The 17,404-nt window shown below is 42.6% G+C and overlaps 4 protein-coding genes across 10 annotated transcripts; 2 read left to right on the top strand and 2 right to left on the bottom strand.

The window, feature by feature from the left end:
- Positions 1-406: 406 nt before the first annotated feature.
- Positions 407-3,394, top strand: LOC138129894 (scavenger receptor class B member 1-like). The gene is made up of 6 exons (XM_069046211.1): positions 407-657; positions 1,544-1,635; positions 1,704-1,867; positions 1,916-2,057; positions 2,107-2,313; positions 2,369-3,394. Exons 1-6 carry the CDS (start codon positions 477-479, stop codon positions 3,233-3,235), a joined length of 1,653 nt encoding a protein of 550 aa, XP_068902312.1. The 5' UTR covers positions 407-476; the 3' UTR covers positions 3,236-3,394.
- Positions 3,395-3,449: 55 nt separating this feature from the next.
- On the bottom strand, positions 3,450-6,899 carry Zyx (lipoma-preferred partner zyxin). 4 transcript variants are annotated; one of them, XM_069046218.1, is made up of 9 exons: positions 6,760-6,885; positions 6,332-6,593; positions 5,982-6,130; positions 5,581-5,767; positions 5,330-5,529; positions 5,189-5,233; positions 4,657-5,061; positions 3,933-4,232; positions 3,450-3,882 (listed from the first exon to the last, which is right to left on the bottom strand). In XM_069046218.1, the coding sequence occupies exons 3-9, from the start codon at positions 6,117-6,119 to the stop codon at positions 3,751-3,753; spliced, it is 1,407 nt and encodes a 468-aa protein (XP_068902319.1). In that variant the 5' UTR covers positions 6,120-6,130; positions 6,332-6,593; positions 6,760-6,885; the 3' UTR covers positions 3,450-3,750. The 4 variants fall into 4 exon arrangements, with proteins under 4 accessions (XP_068902319.1, XP_068902316.1, XP_068902317.1 ...); XM_069046215.1 differs by having other exon boundaries at positions 5,581-5,929; XM_069046216.1 differs by lacking the exon at positions 6,332-6,593 and having other exon boundaries at positions 5,581-5,929; positions 6,760-6,899.
- A 24-nt stretch (positions 6,900-6,923) lies between these two features.
- LOC138129905 (transcription factor 15-like) lies at positions 6,924-8,781 on the bottom strand. Of its 3 annotated transcripts, none has more exons than XM_069046233.1 (3): positions 7,457-8,781; positions 7,159-7,357; positions 6,924-7,110 (listed from the first exon to the last, which is right to left on the bottom strand). In XM_069046233.1, the coding sequence occupies exons 1-3, from the start codon at positions 7,579-7,581 to the stop codon at positions 7,000-7,002; spliced, it is 435 nt and encodes a 144-aa protein (XP_068902334.1). In that variant the 5' UTR covers positions 7,582-8,781; the 3' UTR covers positions 6,924-6,999. The 3 variants fall into 3 exon arrangements, with proteins under 3 accessions (XP_068902334.1, XP_068902333.1, XP_068902332.1); XM_069046232.1 differs by having other exon boundaries at positions 7,159-7,384; XM_069046231.1 differs by having other exon boundaries at positions 7,159-7,396.
- Positions 8,782-9,066: 285 nt separating this feature from the next.
- On the top strand, positions 9,067-17,397 carry LOC138129895 (uncharacterized). 2 transcript variants are annotated; one of them, XM_069046212.1, is made up of 5 exons: positions 9,067-9,207; positions 9,290-10,163; positions 10,220-10,328; positions 15,943-16,291; positions 16,959-17,397. In XM_069046212.1, exons 2-5 carry the CDS (start codon positions 9,292-9,294, stop codon positions 17,228-17,230), a joined length of 1,602 nt encoding a protein of 533 aa, XP_068902313.1. In that variant the 5' UTR covers positions 9,067-9,207; positions 9,290-9,291; the 3' UTR covers positions 17,231-17,397. The 2 variants fall into 2 exon arrangements, with proteins under 2 accessions (XP_068902313.1, XP_068902315.1); XM_069046214.1 differs by lacking the exon at positions 9,067-9,207 and having other exon boundaries at positions 9,214-10,163.
- Positions 17,398-17,404: the final 7 nt, after the last annotated feature.

Genomic DNA, 17,404 nt, shown 5'->3' on the forward strand with positions numbered 1-17,404 from the left:
GGTAGTATTTTTGAGTTTTGTCTTTTGTTCTATCCTTTTTTCCTTTTGTGACTGTTAACTTTTCCACAAACAAGATATCCATCTACATGTTTTTTTCTCCTCTTTGTATCGAAGACTAGTTACGTCCAATTTAAAATTTTGTCTCTCATCCATCTCTCTCTGTTTTCTATAATTTTAAAACGAACGAATCCACAGCCTTGGAAAAAATAAAGCAACAACGTACAACCTCCAGCATACGTTCAATTCTAACGCAATATAATCTATGTGTTTGGACGAATTACGTCAGATCGGCATAGAAAACAAGAAAAAATCCGTACATCTCACTTCACCGCAATAGTGAATCGGCGATAAGGAGTATTATTTGTGGTCCAGGCGGTGATAAGCCCCCGGTCTTTTATAAATATCGGTGGCGGTCCGATACGTACCCATTCATGTGCGAGTCGATCGCCGAAGACTAGTGATCTGAAGAGATAGTGATGTCGAGACGAGCAAGTGAAACGTACGAGAAGATGCCGCCGCACAAAACCACCAACCTGGAGAAGAACTGCGGCCAGATCTTCGCCAAAGGGCCCGCTTTGACCAGGGAGATCCTGGACAAGATGCACAAGAATCGCACCTACATCCTGGGCTACGAAATCGAGACCAAGCAATTCTGGAGTGAGTTCCACCATTTTAATTTTTGCAAAATCCTGATACAAGCAGTTCTTGCAAAATCCTGCTACATGCAGTTCTTCCAAATTATTTTTTTTAACTAGAGATTTACATCTTGTTGCCATTAGTCGTGTTGGGAAACCCAAATTTTGGCAACAATTGAAAGTGGCGTGATACAGTGTCAAAGTTTATCTCCTCTCCAAAGCGTCGGGTTTGGTAATTGAAAACAAATAATATTGTGCGCGAAGATAATTCTGCGAAAGAATCGTGCGTCACTCCTTTCTTTTTTTTTCTCCGGTTGTTACACCATCGTTATCTTGACAATCCAATTAATTTCGAATTAAGCGTTGTTCTCATTGAAGAATCAACATTTTACAGCACCCGTCTAGACTTTAGGGTTATCGGCAAGTCACTCAAAACCACAACCGACTCTTGTGACATTATCGGTGCGCCCTCTATTAAGATACGAGGTTCAGACAGATCATTGGATATCGATAACGCAACTATAATTAGGCGAAAATCCCCAAGCAAGGTCACAATTGACAGTTCTTTTTTGGACAATCCGGCGCCACCGGATTCGAGCCAGTCATCCAAGCGATAACCCCATCTCGATCACCTCCATGCCGCGCAGACCTCTAACCCGACCAACAAAAAAAAAACACTGCGATAACTTATTTACCTGCATACTTGCACTGTTTATTATTATTCAAGTCATCCTTGTTTATTTATACCTCTGCCATTTTATTTTCTATTTTAACGTTTTCGAATCTTTGCCAATCGCTGGTCCTCTTCCTGTATTCGGCAAAATGTTACCCCACAGAACGCCTCGACTTGTGGGTACAAACCTACCGGCCGCATCTCCAACTCTCGTTCACCCTTGTCTCTTTTCCAGTGCTGTCCGGGCTGGTCCTCCTTTTCCTGCTCAGCTTCTCTGGGATGATCGCGATGTGGTTCACCGACGCTTTCGACAACATCATCTTCTCGGTAAGCACCCCTTCCACATCGGCCAAGATGGCGGCAGTAGGGGAGGCGTTAACCTCACTTTCTTGTAGAAACTGGCCATCGTTCCCGACTCCGACAGCTACTACATGTGGGTGAAGCCTTCGCCCAAGCCTTACTTCAAAGTCTACATCTTCAATTACACCAACGTGCCCGAGTTCGAGAGCAAAGAAGCCGACAAGCTCAACGTCAAAGAACTGGGACCTTACGTCTACGAGTACGTAGCCGGTCACGTGGTCGCGTAGCACTAATCTTGATGTTTTAGGGTGAGTCTGGACAGAGTCAACGTGCGGTTCAACGGGAGCCAAGTGACTTATCAGGAGCGACGCGTCCTCAAGTTCATGCCTCACATGTCCAACGGCCGCAGACAGAACGACAGACTGGTGGTTCCCAACATTCCACTGTTTGTAAGTACTCCGCGAGTCGACCCTCCCGATGCTGATTTGTTTCTCGTAGTCCGCGGCAGCGGTCAACAAGCACTCGACTTATCTGGGCCGGGTGGGGTTGTCAGGGCTGTTGAACAGCCTCAACGCCAAACCCTTCCTCACCATGCCGGCTCACCGCTTCATCATCGGCTACGAAGACAACCTCTACTCCCTCTCCAAGAGCTACATGAAGTTTCGCAACCAGAAACCGCTGGAGCGCTTCGGTCTGATGTCTGGTGTAAGTAGCCACGGCGATTTCTCCCTCGCGAGTCACCTAACCGATCGGTTTGCAGAACGTGGGGGTCCGCGAAGACGTCCTCACCATCGACACCGGACTCAACGACATCAACAAGTTGGGGATCGTCGACGAGGTGAACGGGGAGTCCTCCCTCAAGCACTGGTCCACCGCCGAGTGCAACAACTTCAATGACGCCACGGACGGTACCATCTTCTCGCCGAAGAAGATACGCAACAAGCGTCCCGTCCAGTACTACTACAAGGAGATGTGCCGCGCCATTCCCCTCTACTTCGAGAAGGAAGTCAAGATACTCAACGGCAAGATTCCGGCGTACCGGTACCACATCCCCGACACCATCTACGACACTCCCGACAAGACCCCCGAGAATCAGTGCTTCTGCGATCTGGACCTGGGGGAGTGTCCCCTCCAGGGAGTCTTCAACGCGACGCCGTGCGCCTTCGGGGCCCCAGTTTTCTTCTCCTTCCCCCACTTTTACAACGCCGATCCTGCACTGAGAGAAGCTGTGACGGGGTTGAATTCGACGGTGGACTACAAGTCGTACATGGACCTCCATCCGACTCTCGGTTTCGTCATGGCGGGAAAGACCAGGACCCAGGTCAACATCCAGGTGGCCAAATCTTTCGGGATCAGTCAAGTGAACATGTTCGAAGATGGGTTGATGCTACCCGTGGCTTGGATCGAGTTTACGTTGGAAGACAAGACTCTACCTGAAGACATGGTGGGGATCATCTTCCAGACCACTTTCACCGTGAAAAGCATCGAGTTGGGATTGAAGTACGGGAGCTTGCTCTTGACCGCGGTCACCCTCTTCGGCATCCTGCTCGTCCTGAGGAACAAGTGGATTAACAGGGAGCGGACGAGCAGCATCAGGCCCCTGCAGAGGACCGAAGAGAGTGTCTGAGGGGACACGTTGGGAACTGTTTTTCTGTGAAAAATGGTGTCAAACAGACTAATCTAGAACTCCGTCCAGCAATCGCTCCGACCAAGACTGATATTTGATGACGTTAATTTAATGTCCTTGTAGTTGTAGAATTTTTAATAAATTGAATTACATAGTTAAGAGTCGTGAGGAGGTAAATTCAAGATGGCGGACTTGGGGAAGACAGAGTCAAAAGTCGACTTCCATAGATTTATTAACCCATTGGCACTTAAAAAAATCACATGATATAAAATATAGAAAAATCTAAACTATAAAAGTGGAATGATAAGCATGATAATAGAAAACTTAACCCTAGTGTGCCATTAAAATTTGTTCATAATAAAATACAAGCATCAAGCTTAACAAACGTTGCTTTAAAAACTTAGTAATAGGAATTGAGCCGTTTAAATAAGAGAAATTCCGAATACTTTTCTATCACTCGATAATCACATACAATATGGCAATCTACCTTACGACTAACACCTACCGCCAAGCGATTACAGCTCAGTAGTCATGTGACTGGTCAAAGTCTGCACTCTCTTCGCGTTGCAACTCTTGCAGAGAACGTGTCCGTCCAGCGGGTAGCATCCCCTGCCCTCGGCCTCCGACGACAACACCAACCCGCAATCCTGCAACGACACTTACTAGTGATAGTCACGCTTGCCAACCTGAGACTCACCTCGCACTTGTAACACTGAATGTGGAAGCTGTGGTCGAGGGCGACCACCCGGACGGTTTCTTCTTCGCCGATCTCCGGCATGATCGGCTGCTTGCACACCCAACACCTCGGGGCGAAGATCTTGTGGAAGTCCTCGATGCAGTGGACGCGGTTGGTGGCGTCGACGGTGAACGGGATCCCGTCGAGGCTTTTGCCGCAGACCACACAGCAGAAACACTTGGGGTGGTAGGGTTTGCCCGTGGCGCGCAGGATGCGATCCAAGATCGGCTTCTGACACACGCAACATTTTTCCAAGGTGTTCTGGAAAAAAATTTGGTTACGTCAAGTTAGTCACCTGATCGCAGAGTACCGCGTGAAGATAGTCGCCTCGATTTGAATATTTTCGACAAAGTGAAAAATTATTACTTCGCAACCCATGTAAGTAACTCTGCAGGATTACCCATCTTTGGTTGAAATTTGGCCGATTTGTTCGCGAAAATGCGAATTTTGTCGAAATTTTGATCGAACAAAAAACGAGGTTACTTGGCTAATTGTCGTGTGAAGATAGCCGCGTCAATTTTATTTTTTTTTTTTGGGAAAAGTGAAAAAACAACAATTTCGCCACGTTCCACCTCATGTAAGTTACAGTTTTTGTCGAATTTTTAACAATTATGTGTCGATTTACTGTGACAAATCGAATTTTGCGAATTTTTTTCCGTCCGAAAAGTGAGGTTATGTCGCTCACCAAGTAGTCTTCCTCGCAGTAGGGGTTGCCGTCGAGGGCGTAGAAGGGTTTTCCTTGTAGATTGATGGCGCAATGGTGACAAGTGAAGCATTTGGTGTGGTAGAATTGATCCATTGCGGTGCAGCCGCTGTTCTCACCGATTATTTTTTCGCCGCACTTGACGCACACCCCGTACACGTCCTGGTCCTGCTCGTTGTCCATCCCTTGGACCAGCAGATCGGTCAGACTGTCCACCTCTTGCAATTTATTCACTTCTATCCGACTGGCCGACTGACTGGGTCCTGTCATGGTGCTGCTGTTGCCGCTGACGTAGGGGGCGTACAGCGAGTAGTTCGACCTCGACGACATCTGACTCGGGGGGCGCGGGTTGATCGGTTCATAAATAGACTCATAAGTCGAAGAAGACTGTTGTGAAAACACCGATTTGTTAAAAAGACTGAGCCCCACGAGCCCTCCGGTGACGGACTACAACTTGAAAATTGTCACGTCCAGTTATAGTCCGCCCCTGGGGGCAGAAGACGAATCGATTTACCTGAGACATAGCCCCATATCCATACAAAGAATCAGAATCAGCGTACTGGTTAGCGGAAAACACCAAGACAAAAAGCATTAGTGATGTTACTGAAGCTAAAGCAACGGTTTCGGTGATTGCTCGACGGAATTAGACCAATACCTGCGATCCTAGGCTGTAGTTGAAGTCTTGGTGGCCAGGCTGGGTGGCCCGCCTCAACTCGCTGTAGCTGGAGCTGACAGGCGAGGGCGGCGGTAGCAGGTCCTCCGGTGGGGGCGGCAAGTTCGTGTTGATCGTGCAGGGAGCGTAGTCGCCCAGATTCGTTTGCAAGTCGAGAGGAGGGGGCGGAGGCGGCAGGTCCTCTACTCGCACACGTTAGTCGACCAATTACAACAGAAGGGCGCGCGACTCACCTCCGTTAGCGTAGGCATTTCCACCCGACGGGACGTTACTGTACACGTTGCCTTCTCGCGGTGGGTGGACCAGATTGGTATAGATTAGGCCGTCCTGATTCCGCGACTGTCCCACTTGGATGTTACTGTACGTGACATGGTCGGGTTTGATGTAGGGCTTTGGTGTCAAGTTGGTGGTCTTTATGTTCTGTTGGCGCGGTACGTTTGCATAATTGGAGGTGTTTAGAGGTAACGTGGGGGCGTTGGAGTAGTCGCTTTGGGGCGGGACGTTCGAATAGAACTGGTTAGTTTGGAGACGCGACGAGTACGACGGTTCGACGGTTTGTTTCAAAGGATACGATTGAGGTATCTATGCGACAGTTATTAGTAACATGTCCACACTCCTATCTTATTTTAATTACCTGAGGTTGAGTTTTTTTAGGTTTGGGAGGCACAGCCGGTCCAACCTTCTTTCCCAGGGTTCCAGTCGTCGGATTGGGGGGCAATTCTGTCTTGTTGAGCAGGGCCAGTTCAGCCAGATGCTTGTCCAAGTCATTCATTCTGCAAGTCACTACAAAAACGCATTAAATCGACCTTCAGATAATTGCCACGGACTAAATGCGCATATTGATAACGTAAACACCACAGATAACGGATTTGGATTTTAAAATAGGTATTTGACGACTTGTTGGAATTTCGAATGACAGCTGGAAAGTGAGGTTAGGTTTGGTGTTTTGGGAAAAACCGCACCGAAACCGGAAAATTGACTCACCTCAAAACAACATCCAAGAAACTGATACACAAAACGTGCTGTTACGATCGGGTTCGACACAATTTCGTTGATAATTCGTTATTTAGGGAGGAAACCGAAAATTGTGAAATTGTTGGTTGCAATGACAAATGTGACAGTCGACCACATCGAAGTTGGCCTGGATCGTGTGATAAAATGGCGACGAGTGCGTTGGGCGATTGTAGTCGTTGTACTTGACAGACGCAGATGAATCAACGTTTCGGCTGCATTGTTATCGCAATTTCTTGAAAAAATGATGCAAATGACCCTCGCTCCCAACCGGGAGCGGAAGCCCAGTGAAAAAAAAACAGGTCCAAACCCGGATTCGAACCAGATTTTTTTTTGAAAAATCCTAGTCACATGAGACAGGACCGGGCCTGATAATTCTAAGCCCGTTCGCAAAAACTCACCTTTGCGGGCGTTTTCGAAGCAGGACCGTCACGACACACCAATGGCACGCAAATGAATGACACATCCATCGCCCCGAACTTATCTGAATTCTTGAGATTTTTTCGTGACTCACCACAAACAGCTCGACCTTATTTGAACACGAAACGAAATACCAAAAGAGCGATTAAATAATAAAGTTTTATTTCGTTAAGTACACGTTAATAACTAGCGATGAAATATACAGAGTGGTCCGGTGAAGGTTAGTAGTAGATGGCGGTGAGGTCAGCGGGTCCGAAGATGGCGTTCGGCGAGCCCGGATTCAGGATGATTTGGCCGTCGAAATTCGGGGTGTACTCGTAGTCGTCGCTCTTCTGCAACAGGACCGGATCAAAGCGCGTCGACCCTCGGGGGCTACTCACCGGAGACTTCTTGTGGGCTATGCAGAAGGTGCAGACGCGACTGGTCGACTCGTCGATCTTGCTGGCCAGTCTGAGGCAGGGCTGGTCTATGGGGCCCGCCATCAGCTGGGTCCCCAGGTGGTTGATGTAGCTGGACGCCAGACGCAAGGTCTCGATTTTGCTCAGCTTCCGGTCCTTGGGCTCCGTCGGGATCAGTGTCCTGAGGGTCGAGAAGGCCGTGTTGACACTTGAAAAACGACTTTTTGAAAATTTCGCTCCAGTCTCCCTCGATACATTACTTTTGACGAATCGCAGTTACCTGTGCGTTCTGTCTCTCTCCCTCGCGTTGGCCTGGCTCCTCTGCCTGACAGGTGCGCCGTACTCGTCCATCCCATTGGTCGCGAACTTCTTCCTCTTGATCGCACTGTTACCGTAAAACTCCATTGTTGCCACTGGAACGCCACCAAAACACTACTGCGCTTCCATTTGTTCGTAAAGCAACAAGTGTCATAGCCGACTGTGAATGAGCTCAGTCAATTAAGACAATTTCGTGATATTTTTAACAGATGCTGAACGAGTCGACGCCCACTCGAAAATCCACACGCGGAGTCCAGAGCCTGAACAGGGGACGGAACAGGGAATCGACAGGATTTTTCTACTCGGACATGAAAAGATTCCTTGTTCGGGGAGTTTAATTGAGACGGTTTTAATTAGACGCGCTCCGTTTAATTCGTCGGACCGACGCTAATTAAAGCGGTGACGTCAGACGATAATTGAGACGGCCTGAATGTCGGAGTACGGTCCTGGCGGTCAAGGACGGAAACCATCCCTTAAGCGGGTGACGTTCCAATAACAAATAAATCAACGAAGGAACGATTTGTCGAGAGAAATGAGACAAACAGATGGAACCCCTATTGGCGGCGCTCAACTTTGTTCTTTTTTCACTGTATGTTGAGAGGCCCTAACAGAAAAAAGAAGACTTCTACGGTTAAGTTTTTGCCCAAACGACACAAAATACCATTCAGTAACAAATTATTCCAACAAATAAAATAATAATAATCAGTTGTAATGATGATAATGTGTTTATTTGTAGGAAAATTATAAAAATCGAGGTAAAGTCCAAGAAACAATGACGTTTTGACGGTAATAATGACAATAAATTAAAATAATGTCAAGAAACACTTTTTTTAAATTATTTTCCGGTCTGGATGTTATTAATATAACATAAAATGGTGTTAAAAGGACATAAAGCTCCTCGTTATCGTCGGAAGGTACGGTTTGACAGTTTGACAACTCCCGTTGCTCCCGTTTGTTCAGGCAGGGCGCAGAGGGCGTGTTCGTCGTGGCCGGTTGACAGCAAAAGAAGGGTGGAAAATTTGACATTACACATGTAAATATTGAACAGTGTAACCCTTAATGAGGTCAATTTTCCCCGCCGGTGATGGTCGTCGTGACCAAGATTATTTTTCATCGAGACGCTCTGTATTTTTGTGGGATGTACCCGGCCGGCCGCCAGGGTACGCCACTGTCGGGCGTGCCCCACAAGACCCCTGAACCCCCAAAAATCGATGATTAAACCTCGATCAATTCCAATTTATTCGAGGGTCAACGCACTCATCCGGACAGTCCTCGCCCATGAATTACCGACGTAACAGCGTGGAAATTTGATTTGATTCGTTTCGTCCTGGATCACGTGACAAAATTCTGGGACAAATCCGATCAGCAAACAGGGCCCCTGATAAAACTCGAGCCTTCGATTTTATCAAATTACGCACTTATTATCTGGAGCAGTTGTTTGCGAGTTAAAAATAAAAAAGTGCGTGTTGTCAATTTGGTGATTTTGGTGTAGTGGGTTGTGTGGTTGGCAACGATTACGAGCGTCTCGCGTCTCTTTCTGTAGCGCGTGATCTGGATATGGTTGTTTTCGTCGCGTAGCCAACTGTTCATTCATTTTGTCATGGTGGGGCTGGTAATGTAATATCGCAAAGGGGGAAATCCCTTTGTGTATATTGCCGAGAAATCGCCAGAACTGCACTACAATCACACTACAATCATTTTATTAAAATCGAGGTGAGCACGCGGGCGATAAGATTTCGTAGCGTTTCTTGACGGTTGGAGAGTGGGCTGAACTAACCTAACTCTTGTGTCGTAGGAATGGAACTGAGGGAAATATCGGCGACGAATGTGAGTCCCTACAGGTGTTACGTGCGTGGCAGCAGTCTTCAGAGCGAAGGACCGAATGTCCATACGATCGGCTTCAAGGACGGACTGGCGGTGGTGCAAGCAATGACTCCAACAACTGATATGCAGAGGCTTAGAGATAACGTGATAGATAACAGGGCGATCGATCTGACAAAGCTGAAAAAGATAATAGTGAAGGTAGACCCGACCACCGGCAAGAAGTACATCCTGAAAGACGGGAAGAAGATCGAACTGGTGCCACAGGTGAGCAGCGGCCCCCTCCTCGCCGTCAACTCGCTCGAGAACCGCCTCAAGATCAAGTCGATAACGAAGACCCCGGGCCCGACCGCCGTCGAGGACCAGAACAAGCCCAACATCATCCTCAAGTTGCCCCAAAGTCAGGGCCTGAAAACCGCCGCCACCACCACCATGCCGAAACTGACTCTCCTCAACAAGCAGACCACCGTCAAGACGCTGGACAACGTCAAATACCACGTGCTCTCGGTCAACGTGAAGAAGTCCACCGGGGGCGCGAAAAACGTCGCCACCTCCACGACGACAGATTACGAATCGTCGGTAGCGTTCGACAAAAATACACAAACTGACGAGCCCGGCAAAAAGGAGGTGTGTACACAGACCGAACTTTTGTGTAGTGACGGCAGGGAATCCCCTTTTTCCGAACAGTTCTTCCACTTTATCTTGGGCGACAGTGAAGATATAACTGGCAGTTTAGTATCTCGGAAAATGATCGACCCGAACAAGCTTAAAACCAGAGAGGAGATCAACAAGTTTAGTTTTTTCAACGACATGAGGAACGCCCTCAACTTTGACCCTTCAGGGAACTTGTGAGTCTTGTGTTTTTAAGCGGGCCTGGTTAGCTAATGTGTCGTTTTTTTCGTAGACCGATTCATGACAGTGTCATGCGGAACCAACTGAAAGCCGTACAGAAAAATTGTATCGTACTGAAGGCGATCCGAGAAAGTGTGAACATTGTCAATCAACAAGGCTATGTAAGTATTGACGTTTCCTAGAAATTGTCCGATTTTCGCACTAACAGTGATAAGGAGTGTTTCGATGAACAGGAAGTTCCGTTTCGTTATCAGTCGTTTAGTAGAACTTGGGGGATTTTTTAGTGATAACATTTCCATGTGCTTGAATTTGAATGGGTTTGGTGAGGTTTTATCGCTTCGCTACTGTGAAACGAGTGGTTTTTTACCCAAATCGATTAAAATTATCTCAAGGTCATTGCAGTAAAAAGGTGATTCCCCACGACAAGATGTTTGTGTAGTGATTATGCTCACACACACTCTCCATTCTTGTAATTATCCCTACGCAAAAGCCAGTCACGGATAAATACACAACTGACGACTTAAAAAAGATCCGTCTTTCCCAGAAACATAACTTGATGAGTAAGAGTTGCACAAAAATGATGAAAGAGAATACGCAGAAACAATAAAATCGGTATCTGGACACGATTTTTCATTGTTTGTTGTTTTTCTATCCCAAAGTTTTACTTTTGTCGATTGAAATCTTTGTAGAAATTGAATTTTAATTTTTCAAATGACAAAGCACTGTTGCTCGCTTGTATCCGATCAAGGGACGAAATTGTACCGGTTTTATTGATGTATCTGCCACGTGTTGTTTGCTACTCTTCTCAGAAATCACAAACGCAAGTTGCGTAAACAATTATTGGGGGTCGACTTACGATTACGTGAAACGCTGTAAAGTCCCCGAATTGCAACAGATGTGTGGGGTCAAGGACCAATTACAGATTCGATCAAAAATGGAAATTTGAATTGTAAAATGAATGCAATGGAAGGAAAATGTGACTGGGTGGTAACTTTTTTGTTTGTTTGTTTAAAAAATAATGGTAGGTAATTGCCCACAAATTTAATGTGATTGTTTTGTAAAAAAATTAATAACATTTTTTGATTAATTGTAAAGTGGTGAAGTAGATGAGATTAATTACAATTATTGTTGTAAAATTAAAGGAGATAAAATTGATCTGTTGTGGGGATCCAGATGGCCTGATTTAAAACCTACGGAAAATTTCTGACGTGGAGTCGGAGATAATAATAATAAATTAAATTGTGAGAATATTGTGACGTCCTAAAGGATGGTGCAGCACTAATGCGAAAACAATTTTGAATTTTGAGAAAGATCACAGAAGTTGGGTGTAAAAAAATGAAAATCGGGAGCTTTCGGAGTCGCCACTATATTCTCGGGATTTGGCTCCTATGGAATTACTTTGAAGAGAATGCAGAAGCAAATAATTAAAGGTATTGTTAATGTCAAAGGGAAACAATTTTGGTGGTTCTGATTTTCTTTTGTAGCAAAAACAGTTTTGTGAACAAGTAGAAAGCTTCAAGGCACTTGTTTTTTGAAAGAAGGAGGAGTTATCAGTTATCGTTGTAAATTAATAAAATTATTTGTTATTAAAAATTGAAAAAGAAATTGTCATCAATTACCGTTGTAAACGAATAAAATCATTTATTACTAGAAATTGCTAAATTGAAACTGATTTTTCGCACGTAGCTTGTGATAATTTTGCTTTTTTTTATCAAACATGAAAGGAGTCGCTTTGATCGATATAAATCGAAGCAGATAAATTATTACAGTCGTGTAAAAGTACACTTTTAGTGCATTTTAATTTTGCGTAATAGTTATTTTCATGTGAGTAGCGCTGTCAAATTACTTTCCAGGTATGAGGTCGAAGTTTGAAGCACGAGGCGTGAGCCGAGTGATGCAAAACAAGCCGGATACCTGAAAACTGACAGCGCACGAATATTGAATAACGTTTTTCGTGTTCCTTTGAGCAAAGTCTTAAACATAGTATATTATTACATGAGCAAGTAAAGGTTTTTACCCATGAAAATGAAGGTGCGTGCTGCAATTATTTGAGTGGATAAAAACCTTTACTTGCGAGTATAATACTATACTTTATCTACGATCAAATATACAAAAAAATAATAAAACAAATTCTTTGCTCAATATTTTAAATTTTTTAAATTTTAATATTCCTTTTGTTAACATGGTTACGTCCTTGTATTTGTTTAGGTTGCTACAGTTACTGCAATTTCTAATTTTGATTGGTCCAAGTCCCATGGATAAAAGATCATGCCAATTTTGTGTAATTTTTCACTTCGTGTTGGAATTGTTGGGGTAGTACATTTTTGCATTAAGGATTAATTTCCTCTGGCCAAAAGTTCTCCGTAAGGGAATCCTTATCGTTTCCTGAAATTCTAGAAGGAAATTTCCAGAAAAAATAATTTTATCTGTGCCAACGTCTGAAGGGAATAAAACGGTACTTCACATGTCCCAATTGAGAAAAATATTGCGCCAAGAAAGTACACTGATATTTATATCTGTCATATATGTGATAAAATAAATTATGTAATGTAAATAAGAAATATGTAATGTGAATTACCTTTCTCTCTCCCTCTTTGGACTGTTGGTACTGAGGTAAAATAGATTTCAGGCAATTACAAATTGAAATTAGAACAATAAATATTTACTAAATGTATTTTTTGCCTCAAAGTCTTGTAAAATTTAGAAGACACCCATTATTTTGTACTGTAAATCGCACTTTATTTATTTGAACCAATCAAATTTAAGTATTTTTGTTTAATCCGGCAATGAAATTTTGATTCGCTAGAAATTCTTGCATCTATAGTAAATTCAGAAAACTCCTGGAATGTCAAAATTAAATTTTAAATAAAATGCTTGTTTTGACTGTACATACTTGGGTATAAAAAAATTTCGCTAGAGTGTACCGACATCAAAATCTAGCATGGCCTACTAAATCTAGTTACAGAATATATTTAGGTTATGTTTTCATTTGTAATTATTGAACTAAAAATGTTTTGAATCATTCATTGCTTCGAACACTTGAAGTGAAATGCAGCAACTAAATGAATTGGAACAATTTAATAAAGTTTATAAAAAACACACGACAAACTGAAAACAGGTAACAAATTAAACAACAACCAAAATCATCCAAAATAAACTAATCTGTTTCATTTATTTAGAATCGGAAGAAAATTATTTAACATTTGATTAACATTTATCTGCAAAATTTTGATTTGTGAATCACAAGAACGGACACCAATTATTAGTTAACAATACTGGAGCGGCTTTGAAACAAATTTGTAATTTCTTCCCGTTATTATCACTTTTTTGTTTGTTCCTCATAATAATTTCTTATGGCCCTCTTCTCTCGCGCCAATAGAACCACCCTAGTTCGTTTTGAACTTTCCATTTCACCTTTTTACAAAATACACTTAAATAATTTTGCAATTAATTTGACAGTGTCAATTTAAACAAATGAATAGTTTGAAAAATTAAAAAATCGTAGATGACAACTAGGCAATATGAAAATAACTAGTGATTTAACCAACCTAACAACTGCAATTTTGATTTTGACAGTCCAGATGTTTTTTGAATGGACTTTAGAGAAGGTTGGACATTGAAAATAAATACGTCTCCTCAAATTGTTGAAAACCATGTCAAAATTATGTAACGCATAACCTCAGAATAAAGTAATGACGGTTTCACATGTTTGCAAAATTTTTTGACATAACATAAAGCTCACTTTAGAGAATCAACGCCTACCGCGATGCCACTTATTCTGAATTATACTATATGTATTTTATTCATTAAGGAAATTATAACTCATAAGTCATAATGTATGTTATAAAATGATAGAATGATTTTTATAAAATTATAAAAAAAAATGAGAATGATTTTTATGAAATTATAAAAAAAATTGAAATATTTTTTCAAACTGAAAACACTGCGATAAAACTATCGCCTAAAAATATATTTTGAGTTTGAGCATCGACGATAGTAGTATTTTTTTAACTTGTTTTTTGTATTTTTGGTATCTAAGTGTATACTTGTGATACATTGTTGTTTTCAGAATAAAAATCTATCAGAATGATTGATTAAAAAAAAGTATGTGTTCGAATTTGAATTTTTTTTTTTTAGCCATTTAGCCTTGAAGCTATATGTGATTTTATTAGGCCATTTTGTAGCCTATTAACAACCATTTAATTTGGTGTATAGATAATTAAGATAAATAAGGGAGCTATGGACTCGTCTTTTTTTTTGGGACGCCTGTATATTCTTTCATTTCGTCTTGCCGTGGTGTTATGCGTATCAGGTGTCCATTTAAATTTATCCTCAAAGTTGGCGTTGAACATTCGAGTGTGAACGCACCACTCGTCAGTCTGCAGAGTTAAAACACAAACAACGCAAAAAGTGAGGTGCGTTTACAATCGACTCTTCAACTCCGACTAAATTAGAACTTGAGGCACACCAAGTGCAAGATACCAGTACTATTCCGAACACGGAATCTTGGCCATAACTGACATTTAACTGACAGATATGTGTGAACTGACCTTTATTGAATATAACCCAACTTTTGACTCGATAATGCTATTTCCTTGCTTTTTTGATGTCAGAATAAAAACTTCAAAGTGATTTTTAATAATTGTCATTTATTAATGACGCTAATGATTGGTTTACATCATTTTTTTTTTAGAAATGTCAAAAAAATGTTGGCCAAGATTCTGTGTCCGGAATAGTACATTGCGTACTCCTCCAAATGAGAAGATTTTTTTACAATTAGTATCAATACGTATTCGATCATCGTGATTCCGGAAAACAAATATTTATTGGGTGCCAACTCATAAAAGGGGGTTTCACATAATTTCACCGAGGAAAGAATTGCGTTAAGAAAATATACTTCGATAAATATTTATATCTATCAAGTTTCACGATAAAATAAGTTATGTAAGATTTGGTGCAACCGTTCTGTGAATGGCGTTATCAGTGTTGTGTAATTTATTTATTTTTCGAATATCACAATTTGTCTTGATTATTTTTTAATTATTGAATCGCTTAAAAATGATCTAAAATAAAGTTGTTGTCATTTTTTATTACGTCGTAAATAATTGCGCCCCACGCTCTGATCCTTGAGCTGCACCGGTCACAAATTCTTTCCAGTACTTTTCCTGTGAACTTGAAAAAAATCTACAAGTATACATAATTATGTACTTTTATAATGGAAAGTGCAACATTTCAGGGAATTTAAAAAATACCATTCCTCCTTTTTATACAGAACAGAATCTAACTAAAAACTTTATGAAGCGTTTACTGTGTTCTAGACACTAATTACTAATTACACACAAAAAATGCGCTCACGTTAGTACTCTCAAGACATTTTTTTTTTGTGATCTTGTGAAATAATTCTACAAGAAAAGCCAAAAATGTGTGTCACGGTTTTTGTTTCCTTTTAGCTTGACACATATGCTGGATTGTTTTTGTTGCTCCGTGATCGAAAATATTTAGAAACACGGTCGACCGTGAAAAGCAATAGTCGATTCTTAGATTGCTTCGTACAGCTCTGACTGTGAAACGAGAAGTGGGTCAAGTCATGAACGATTTTAATTCGACATTGAAGATTTCCCCGAAATGTCGCCTTCTCTCTGCGTCCCTGTTAGATGATCGTTGATTTGACAATAGACCCTGTACGAACCAATCTACGACTTGACTGTCGTTTTTCTCGGCCGACCGCGTTCCCAAATATTTTCGATCGTGCCGTAACGGACGTTTATTGGTTAGGCACCGCTCCATCTCGCCATCTTACACGACGTCAACTTGGAAATCGTCAAGGTCCTCCTTCACCACGGCGCCAACCTCAGGGTGGCCGACGGCGAGGGCAACACTGCCATTCACTTGGCGATTGAAAACAGACGCTCGGCCATGCTGAAGATCCTCGTCAACGGGGCCATCGAGACGAAATTCAACCTGAACGTCTTCAATTACGAGGGCTTCACGCCGTTGATCTTGGCGTGTCTGAACCAGTCGTACGACGATGCCAAACTTCTCCTGCTCCACGGGGCAGATCCCAACGTGAGGGACATGAAGTCGGGGCGGACGGCGCTGTTTCACGCGGCCGAGTGCCACGACGGTGAGTGCCGATCGTTTTAGCCCAGCCATTCCAACCAAAAGTGGCAACTTCGATTTGGTTGCCGTTTAAACCAATTGTTGCCACTCGAGGCTCTTGCTGGGGTCTGTTGGTGCGCTGCGGAATGGCAATCAAAAGTGGCAAGTCGAGTTGATTCATGTTGCCGTTTAAACCAAAAGCTAGACTCTCGGTGAGGTGTCGATTGGTAGAGTATTATTTTAATAAGGAATTTTGACTTCAGCCATAAATAAACGGAACAAAGACGCTACTTTAAGAAATTCATTGTAATATTATCCTTGTCAATCACTAGGCGGTCTCGGACAAAAAAATTACCTGAGGTTATTACTCAGAATATTTGTCCGAGACCGCCTAGTGATTGACAGGCACAATATCACAATAAATTTCTTTAAGTAGGGTCTTTGTTGGGTTTATTTATGGCTTAAGTCAAAATTCTTTGTTAAAATAAAAATACTATATGCTGCAGAATGGCAACCAAAAGTGGCAATTCATGTTGCCATTTAAGCTAGCCTGACCTGCCACTCGAGACTTTTGCTGGAGTGTCGATCGGTGGCAACAGTTCCCGTAAACTTGTAGTTGCCATTACACTCGATTGCCGTTTCGAATTGGCGTTTGCCGTTCACCGGAGTGACTCTCAACGGCGATTTTTCAGTGGACTTGGTCGAACTGCTGATGCAAAACAAAGCCGACACCAAGCTGCGCAACTTCTTCGGGACGAGCCCCCACGACGCCATGTTCGAGCTGGACGAGATGCCGCTCAAGATAAAATTCTGCATATTGGGGAGGGAGCACCAACGGTTCCAAAGCAAAAAGAAACTGGAAACGAAAAGCGAGACCCCCATAAAGAAAGCCAAACTGGAGACGACCCCAGTTTTGAGGAGAGTCAGCAGCAGCGACATGATGATCAATTCGCTGCGGAAGTAGTGGAGATTACTTCGTTTTTATTTAGTTAAGAATCGGTCTTGTTTAATTTATTTTAATTTTCCGTTTGCATATTTTGGAGAATCGAAGATTTGCTTTATATAAATCGATGTTTATTTCTTTGTATAAATCTGAAATGGTACATTTTAAAAATAAACCTATCTAACAAAGCATTTT

The sequence above is a fragment of the Tenebrio molitor genome, chromosome 4, assembly GCF_963966145.1.
Source record: "Tenebrio molitor chromosome 4, icTenMoli1.1, whole genome shotgun sequence".
In the NCBI taxonomy this organism is placed as follows: domain Eukaryota; kingdom Metazoa; phylum Arthropoda; class Insecta; order Coleoptera; family Tenebrionidae; genus Tenebrio; species Tenebrio molitor.

Coding starts and splice junctions, on each gene's coding strand:
- LOC138129895 (XM_069046212.1), top strand. CDS start 9,292: ATGGAACTGAGGGAAATATCGGCGACGAATGTGAGTCCCTACAGGTGT. Junction 10,164..10,219: donor TTTGACCCTTCAGGGAACTT/GTGAGTCTTGTG, acceptor TTTTTTTCGTAG/ACCGATTCATGACAGTGTCA. Junction 10,329..15,942: donor TTGTCAATCAACAAGGCTAT/GTAAGTATTGAC, acceptor TTTATTGGTTAG/GCACCGCTCCATCTCGCCAT.
- Zyx (XM_069046216.1), bottom strand. CDS start 6,119: ATGAATGACTTGGACAAGCATCTGGCTGAACTGGCCCTGCTCAACAAG. Junction 5,234..5,329: donor ACTACAGCCTAGGATCGCAG/GTATTGGTCTAA, acceptor TCCGCTAACCAG/TACGCTGATTCTGATTCTTT. Junction 4,233..4,656: donor ACTGCGAGGAAGACTACTTG/GTGAGCGACATA, acceptor ATTTTTTTCCAG/AACACCTTGGAAAAATGTTG.
- LOC138129905 (XM_069046231.1), bottom strand. CDS start 7,581: ATGGAGTTTTACGGTAACAGTGCGATCAAGAGGAAGAAGTTCGCGACC. Junction 7,397..7,456: donor GAGAGAGACAGAACGCACAG/GTAACTGCGATT, acceptor ATTTTCAAAAAG/TCGTTTTTCAAGTGTCAACA. Junction 7,111..7,158: donor TAGCCCACAAGAAGTCTCCG/GTGAGTAGCCCC, acceptor GTCCTGTTGCAG/AAGAGCGACGACTACGAGTA.
- LOC138129894 (XM_069046211.1), top strand. CDS start 477: ATGTCGAGACGAGCAAGTGAAACGTACGAGAAGATGCCGCCGCACAAA. Junction 1,636..1,703: donor TCGACAACATCATCTTCTCG/GTAAGCACCCCT, acceptor ACTTTCTTGTAG/AAACTGGCCATCGTTCCCGA. Junction 2,058..2,106: donor TTCCCAACATTCCACTGTTT/GTAAGTACTCCG, acceptor TGTTTCTCGTAG/TCCGCGGCAGCGGTCAACAA.